Source organism: Quercus suber, unplaced genomic scaffold (genome assembly GCF_002906115.3).
Source record: "Quercus suber isolate HL8 unplaced genomic scaffold, Cork oak 2.0 scaffold_886, whole genome shotgun sequence".
Classification (NCBI taxonomy): domain Eukaryota; kingdom Viridiplantae; phylum Streptophyta; class Magnoliopsida; order Fagales; family Fagaceae; genus Quercus; species Quercus suber.
Genome location: NW_027070313.1, coordinates 221579 through 230273, shown reverse-complemented (window position 1 = coordinate 230273; position 8695 = coordinate 221579). Strand labels below are relative to the sequence as shown.

Genomic DNA, 8695 nt, shown 5'->3' with positions numbered 1-8695 from the left:
ACGAGATTGACTCTCTTGTTTTATAATACTCCTGCATCTCCAACTTTTATTTTACAATACAATATATTAAAATAATATTTTTACACAATAAAATAATATATCCCAACATAAGAGAGAGAACGTGTTAGAATTGTTTAATAAAAAGTATGAATGACAGCGAGAAAATTAAATAATAATATATCTCTTTACCATTCAACTACAGTGCAATTCTACCTCAATTCTACCTACAGGTAGAATTGCACTGTAGTTGAATGGTAAAGAGATATATTATTATTTACATTGTAGCAGTATTGCAAATTTTTTTTGCAATGCATTTGGAGTGTGAATGCTCTTACAGATTATGAACATTTTTATATCAAATTCTAGATAGTATATTTTCGCTGAGATCGAACTATGCGCATTAACGTTAAGTGCAAACAGCCACATTTGTAACCACCATGTCTGTCTTGGTTATTCCTACTACCTGCCATATTGGTTACAACTTACAACTTACAAAATTCCCGTTTTAGAAAAATCCAAAATATAGTTCAGTTTTTGCTCCGTATGTTTTTGTATTCGGACAAGACCTTTTCATTTGAATCAGAATAATACATCCCTTTATTTGCTTTTGATCAAATGCTGGAAAATAATAAACATTTGTTTTTTGCATCCCGCTCTTGTAGAAGTATAGGGCAATAGGAACCAAATTAGAGAATAGATTTCTAAACCAAAAGTACAAAAATTTCTGAAATCAGACTTTGATGTTTCTAGTGTCAGCAATGCATGCATTAGGATATATAAAAAGGCAGAGAGTTTTCACGTAACATTATCAAATTGACAGAAATTTGTATTTGCTAACCCATTTTTAGCTAAGCGGATATGGAATATGCAAACCATGAACCTCAATCTTATGATTATTTGGAGTTTGGACATGAGTCCTAAGTCTCCAACGAGTAGACTCTAGTATGGAAAAAAAAAGGTCATTAAAATGTTTAGACACAATAGAATAGGTTGCAATGAGCAGGGGGAAAATATAAATAACAATCCTCGGAAAGATGGTTGCATCCAAAAGAATACCAAATGCAGTTATCAAAAATTTCACTACTTCACTATCAGTGACCTTGCATATCAAGCATCTCATCCAGACCTTTCAATCTCTCTAATCCTTCACTACTTCACTATCAGTGACCTTGCATATCAAGCATCTCATCCAGACCTTTCAATCTCTCTAATCCTTCACTAATCAAGAAACGGATCCTTTGCTTGTCATTGCAGTTCCGGTTTTTCTCCATCTCTTGTCTAATCGTCTGTCTCAATTCAGCTGTAAGATTCAATGCATTTCAGATATTCTATCAGATTTCCATTTATCCAATGTTATGGGAGAGTATAGACTCTTTTGGAAACAGTTGGCATGAGATAATCAGTTTGATGTAATGCAAAGGAAAATTTGATTAAAAAAAATGAAAGAATATTTAACAAACCATGAAGTAATAATAAGAAGTTGACCCGGAAAATGATTTTTTCGGGGCAAAAGAATTCCCGATAAGTACAAGGTAGTGTTTAACTGCTAAGCTAGGAGGAACTTGTCTACATGGTTTTAGCCAGACCAGAGATGACAGAACTTTGCAATATGGTCTTTTCCCCAAATTTCCAGCCCACCAAATCTACTAAAAATTTCTTTGATTTGATTGAAAGTTCCTCGGAGGGGAAACAGTTGCATAGCATACAAAGGCAACAGAAATAGTTGTCAATGCAATGGAGTTTCATCAAGTTTGGGGTTCCAACAGTATGACAATTTAAAATTAATTAATTACCAATGATTCATGGGTTTCGCTAGAGGTGAAGTCACAGCTGAGTGTCAAGCAAAGAGAAATGCCAAGGAGTAGAGTTTTAGAAGAACATGCCAGAATGGCACAGATTTGTCAGATCACATTAGTAACTAAATGAAATCTATCTCCCTTAAGTTAGGCAAAGAGCTTTGTCAGACTACATTAGTGACTAACTGAGATCTATCCTCCTCACTAATTTCTCAAGAAATATTATCATTACTTAGATACATATTTTTCTAAGCAAAGTTTCACCTCTAGCATGAACAGGGGCTCTCTGAGCAGTCCTCAGTGCCTGCCTGTAAAGATTCAGCACTCGAGCACGGAGAAGAAAATCCTGCAAATCAAAGGGGAGAACCATAACTGATTCTCTTCCTCAACACCATATTTCCACATCAAAACACACCCAAAACAGCAACAATATAATTGTAAAAGCGACTCAAGAAAAATCTATTCAAAGAACTTAAAAAAAAACATATAAGATCTCCAAATTAAGTTCATAAAACCCAAACAAACACAAATTGACATAATCACGATTAGTTAGAATTCTTTTAGTGCGTTCAATTATGCAGATTTCATTTAACATCTTTGATGAATGGCCGCATGAGCGCCTATGAATTAAACAGTACAAATTATACAAATTTATTGAAGCAACATACTGTAATTAATGAATCTAATACTAAACATTACTTTTAAAAAATCAAGTCTAATCTTTAACACCCAAAATAAATAAATAAATAAATCCCAAGTGCTTCATATCATAGTATAATCCATATAACATAAAAAAATAAAAAATAAAATAATTCAACAACTAACTTTGCTATGAACTGCAATACATTACATTTATGTGAAACTAATTCCTAATCACAGAACCCCTATTTTTGGCTTTTTTTTTTCTTTTTCTTTTTTTTAATCCTAAATCCTAAGATCCCCACACAAATTGCAATAAGCCAAAGGCCCAAAGCTAGGGTTTCATTTAAAAAAAAAAAAAAATTAACGGTTAAATAATATAATTGAAAAGGAAAAAGAAGAAGTTGGCATACCTTGGGGCAAAAAGAGGAGCGTCTAGCGAAAGCTGAAGATTGCAGAGGCAGAGCAGACCAGTAACTGAGGAAGGAAAGTCCAAAGGAAAGAAAAGTCCAGCGCAAAACGTTTTTTTTTTTTTTTTTTATAACTTTTCAGCTTTCCAGCCGGCTTTTTGTACGGTTCATTACTGTTGTGATTACTGTTTATTAAATAGTAACCACAACTTTTTCACACAAATTTTATTGTTTATGGATTTACAAATTTCACTTTAAAACAACTTTAACCTCACGATACTACTTACACATTTAAAAATTATTACGGTACCATATATCAAGCAGCATAAAACAAATAAAACACCCATACAAAAAACAAAAAGGCACAAAATGTTGATAATCCCATCCTAATAATGGAACTAATAAAAGGTGTATAATTCAAAAATATAGGGGAAACTAGTCTAGTCCTCAAAGCATCTTAGGTAGTACTAGGGTAATTAATACCACTCTTCAAGCAAAAAAAAAAAAAAAACCACCACACATCCAAGCCATCCAACCAACAAGATCTTTTTTTTTTTTTTTGAGAAAGTACAACCATTCCTAACTAGCATAAAGGAAAATAAAAATGAACTATTGTCTTAGCAATTTAAAGAGACATTTTTAAGAAACCAAAATTATAAAATAGAGCATTTTCAAATATATTAGTATATAAGAATATACCTTAAATCAGAACTTGTATCCACCAAATTTTTCTTCAACGAGTTCTTCGACGAGCATTATTTCTGGATCTTCGAACCATGTTACGTCTTTCACCAAAAACAATATTAACAAGCCATTTTGGTTTTTCACTTGATAACACAAGATAACCCAAACCTAATCCAAATATGAATCCACATCCGTACCCCAACAATACAACTTTCCAATTAAACCAATTTACAAACTTGAAACCATTGTCTTGAATGGTTAATGATGGCAATGGTAGTTGTCCCTCAACATTGTCACCACAAGTTCTTGTCAATGGAAGTCCACATAACCCCAAGTTTCCAAAGTAAGAAACATTTGCAAACGTATTGAATTGATTACCTACAGGTATTGGCCCTACAAGATGATTTTCTGATAGATTTAGAACTTCCAGTGATGTAATATCTACTAATTGTCTTGGAATGTTCCCTGTAAGCATGTTTGAGGAGAGGTCTAGCCATTCAAGGTTACTCAAATTTCCCAGTGATGGAGGCATTTGACCTGTAAGGCTATTGTGTGAAAAGTTAAGCCCCTTCAGTGACTTAAGCTTTCCAACTGACTGTGGAATCTCCCCCTTGAATCTATTGTTTGAGCAATCAATTGTTGTAAAGAGAGTTTGGATCTTCACCATTTCAATATCAAATCCTTTCAAGGTGACCATCACAGAATCGTGATAATAGGTATCACCCATATATTTCAATTCGCCATTATTTGCATTCATCATGGCTTTGAAATGATTGAAATACTTTGTTGGGATAAGACCATGAAAATCATTGTGAGAGAGGTCAATGATTCGCAAATTTAGGAACGGGAATTTCGTCTTGGGATTTCCCATGGCGCCATGAAAGTTGTTTGATCGCAAGACAAGAACCTGTAACTTTGGAAGAGTGTCCAACCAATGAGGGAAGGTGTCATTTATCTTATTGTTACCAAGATCTAGGACTTCCAACCATCTGCAATTGATCAACGATCTAGGCAATGACCCTTCCAATTGATTATCATTGAGGTTGAGACTTCTCAAGTAATTTCCCTTTGCAAAACTTTCTGGAATCGTGCCATTAAGTTTATTATTTCTCAAATTCAAAACTGTGAGGGAATCACTAAAGTTTCCCAAACACGAAGGAACCGTGTTACTCAAGTGATTATGAGACAAATCAAGGATGTTGAGGAAAGTGATATTACAAATCAAGGAAGGTATGTTTCCACTAAAATTATTCCTTGAGACTAAAAAGAATGCAATGCTCGACGGAGGTATTGGAAGTGGTCCTTGAAGAAAATTGTGACTAAGATCAAGAACATGCAAATTCTTCCAAGGAAGGTGTCCAATACTTGTCAAGGAGTTGTATGAAAGATTCAAGGAATATAAATCCTTCCCCACCTCTAGAAACCACTTTGGAATATTGCCTTTGATTTGGTTTTTGGAAAGGTCTAAGATTTGTATATATTCTGCCGTTTGTAAAAAGTGTGGAATTTCAGTTATGTTGGAAGAAGACAATTTTAATGAGGCAATTTTGGGCAAGATATTGGTGGCAAAGGTAAAGGAGCTTAGTGACAGGAGAGGGTTATTTGACATATCAAGAAATACAAGACTTTTGAGCTTTGAGAATATTTTTGACTCCACATTGCCACTTAAATTATTGAAGGGGACACTTAGATGACGAAGGCTCACCAATTTAGAGATTGACAATGGAAGGGGACCACGTAGGTTGTTATTATCCAACCAAAGAGAAACCAATGAGTTATGCTGGAAATCACCAATATGCCCAGTGAATTGGTTATAATCAAGAAGTAAGTGACGCAAAGATGGTATTGTATACACCCAAGATGGTATTGTCCCATTCAATAAGTTACTAGATAAGATGAGATATTCTAGATTAGAAGGAATCTTGTTGACTAGTTGACTATTAGATGAATTATTTGAAGAGAAAATTTGGGTCAAATTTGTCGTAACTTCTGGAAGCTGCCCTATGAAATTGTTGTCTGAGAGATCTAAGTAAGTAAGACCTTCAAAGTTTAGGAGGGACCATGGAATTTGACCACCAAAGTTATTCTGTGAGAGATCCAAAGAAGTGATTTGTGTGAGATTAGGAAGAAAGGTTGGATGTGATCCTATGAAATTGCATGCATTGAGGTGCAATTTTTTTAAGGACTTGAGATTGCTGATTAAATTTGGTAAGTCGATTGGGAATTCGGTTCCAGAGAGATCAAGGACATAAGAGGAGTACTCCAGTTATATGTTGGAAGGGAACCGGTGAGATTGTAGTTTAAACTTACATCGAGCAGCTGGAGGTTGGGAGGTGGAATATTTTATCTGGGAATCTCCCTTTCAATCCACATCCAAAAAGAGAAGAGATGTCAAAGAGGAAGACAAATTCATGAAAGAATTAGGTGGAACAGAAAACCATGCTAACATCATCCAAAACAAGTTCACTTAGATGGGTTAGGTTTTGAACAAGCCTTTTCAAACTAGGCGTTTCAATTCTCATGCCCAAATTCTGAGAAAGATCAAGTGAAACTAGTTTAGATAAGTGGGAGATTTCGGATGGGAATTACCAGCACAGAGGAGGCAGTGGGGTTAAGATGCGTCATGTTCGCAAAGCCACCCAAATTTAGACGAAATTGTGGAGTCTTCGAAATTGTTGAAAGCAAGGTTGAGCCTCTGGAGATGGTGAAGAGAGAAAGGGTGCTATTGGGATGGATGGGACCTTAGAAGCCCACTGCAACTGAGGTCAACACCAATGACATGACCTGTCATCATATCACAGGTGATCCCCATCCACCACAACAATCTGTACCAATTTTCACATGATTCTTTTGGAGGATTAGAATAATGATCACAAAATATTCCGAATCGCCGACAAAAAATAGTTTCTGAAATGGAACAAAGCAGAGCTTTGGTCGGAAGGCAAAGAGGGGTAGATGAATTAAAAGAAAAGAAGAGAGAGAGATGAATTAGTAGAGAAAGGAAGAGGAAGAAAATGACAAAGAAAGGTACCCGCCCCATATTTGCTTTGGTTTTGATAGAAATCAGAAGGAAGAAGGATATCTTTATTTAGGGTGTTTTGTTTGAAATTGGAGATGGCATAGATTAGATAGATATATTTATAGGCAGCCATGATTATCAGGAGAAGGATCATAAACAGGATAATCAGCAACAACCTATAGTCAGCAAAATACGTGTTTTTAAGATGAAAATTCAAAAAGCATGTTTCGTAACGAAATGTAAACGTGCATTTTAGAAAAACTTGTGTTCCAAATAAAAAAGACTTGGACTTTTTTGTGCGGAAATATGTGTTTTTAAGATAAAAATTCAAAAAGCATGTTTGGTAACGAAATGTAAACGTGCATTTTAGAAAAACCTGTGTTCCAAATAAAAAAGGCTTGGACTTTTTTGTGCGGAAATACGTGTTTTTAAGATGAAAATTCAAAAAACATGTTTGGTAACGAAATGTAAACGTGCATTTTAGAAAAGCATGTTTTCCAAATACAAAAGACTTGGACTTTTTGTGCGAAAACTAGGCACGAGCTTTTGCAAAAAGCTCGGAGAGAAGGAAACTGTGACTCACAAAAATCACGCTGCGTGGGTGTGGGCTGAAAGAGGTACTGAAGATTTTTGGTGAAATTAAGAGAAATTACCTGTGAAGATCAAGATGAAGAAGTGCGTGGGTGTGGACTGTGTGGCTGAATGTGTGGAGAAAAGTAGAGAAAGAGAAAAAAGAAATGGTATATTCTAGAATGAGGGTGGGCGAATTCTAAAAGCTTGATCTTCTGGTGTGTTCTGGTGAAGAAGAAAGATATAAAGAAAAGTCAAAAGTGAAGATAAGGAAAAGTAAAGAATACATGTGTGGAGCATAATTTTCAGACCCAGACAAGGCTGCTCCTTCTTTTTCTCTGTTTCTTCTCTGCTTCTTCTTTCGTTGTTCATGGTCTTCTGCCTTCAATTTAAGTAAATGACTTGTTTCGACTTTACTTTTGCTTTTTAGTTCGGCAATCCTAGCACGTGTGATTTGACAAAGCATTGGAAATGACAAAAATGAATTTGAAATTTCTAACTCATATATTGAGTCTTGGCCCTCTTGGGCCCCTCCCCAACGTGAATAGTGGCATTTAAGACAGCACGCCCTCCCTCACACTCTTAACTCTATGATGTGATGTATTGTTGCGGCTACCCATATTTTAAATAAAATTGTCAAATCATCAATAATCAATCAAGCTTATTCGCTCCTTTCTATTTTAGAAAACATAACAAAATGAAACATTCCCTTTTAAGAAAGAATAATTAAAAGGGAGAGAATTAACCAAAGTTTCTCGTCACTTTTTTCATAATTAGATCGGATGTAAAATTTAGAGTATTGTACCTGATACAATAGTAATACATGGTTGAGATTGAAAGTTTAAAAAATAAATTTTCAATCCCAACCATTAAATAAAAAAAGTTAAAATTAAAATATAAAAGTGGTAAAAATTGATGTGAGTGGGTGTGATGTAATTGCACCTGATGCAATTACACCCAATCCAAATCCCATTTTTCATTGCCTGTACATGATGAATATATGCACAGTAAACCTCATCAATTCATTCATGTTAATGCTATATGTGTTGTTTTGTCTTGTTTACATTTTCAGACCTCACACACCACACAAATATATAATATATATATATATACACGAGAGAAACAAGAAACATCTTGTCATGTTTACATTTCTTGTTTACATTTTCAGAAAATGTAACAAGAAACATGACAAACAACACATGAATGTGTTGTCTTGTCATGTTTACATTTCTTGTAAAATATTTTTTGACCTCACAAATATATATATATATATATATGATATAATATGGACACGTCCCGATTCGAACAAGTGTCCATGAGTTGACACATGTTCACAATCTAACATATCCAGTAAAAATATTCACTGGACACAAAGCTAGACCTTATATATATAGAGAATTTTACTAACGTGTACTTTAAGGACACACAATAGTACACACATTCTTGGAAAAAGATTTATTGAGAATTAAAAAAGTTTTGATAGTTTCTTCAATTCCCAATAATTTTTTTTTCTAGAAACAGGATTTGTTAATGTATGTTCTAAAGGGCATACTGTTTATATATGATATATATATACA

The 8695-nt window shown here is 34.4% G+C and overlaps 2 protein-coding genes across 4 annotated transcripts; both read right to left on the bottom strand.

Annotated features, from left to right (window-relative positions):
• Positions 1-823: 823 nt before the first annotated feature.
• On the bottom strand, positions 824-2977 carry LOC112004469 (uncharacterized). 3 transcript variants are annotated; one of them, XM_024036724.2, is made up of 3 exons: positions 2849-2977; positions 2061-2168; positions 824-1300 (listed from the first exon to the last, which is right to left on the bottom strand). In XM_024036724.2, exons 2-3 carry the CDS (start codon positions 2164-2166, stop codon positions 1161-1163), a joined length of 246 nt encoding a protein of 81 aa, XP_023892492.1. In that variant the 5' UTR covers positions 2167-2168; positions 2849-2977; the 3' UTR covers positions 824-1160. The 3 variants fall into 3 exon arrangements, with proteins under 3 accessions (XP_023892492.1, XP_023892489.1, XP_023892490.1); XM_024036721.2 differs by having other exon boundaries at positions 2061-2176; positions 2849-2975; XM_024036722.2 differs by having other exon boundaries at positions 2061-2180; positions 2849-2971.
• Positions 2978-3578: 601 nt separating this feature from the next.
• Positions 3579-6154, bottom strand: LOC112004449 (receptor like protein 22-like). The gene is made up of 2 exons (XM_065768100.1): positions 6119-6154; positions 3579-5615 (listed from the first exon to the last, which is right to left on the bottom strand). Exons 1-2 carry the CDS (start codon positions 6152-6154, stop codon positions 3579-3581), a joined length of 2073 nt encoding a protein of 690 aa, XP_065624172.1.
• Positions 6155-8695: the final 2541 nt, after the last annotated feature.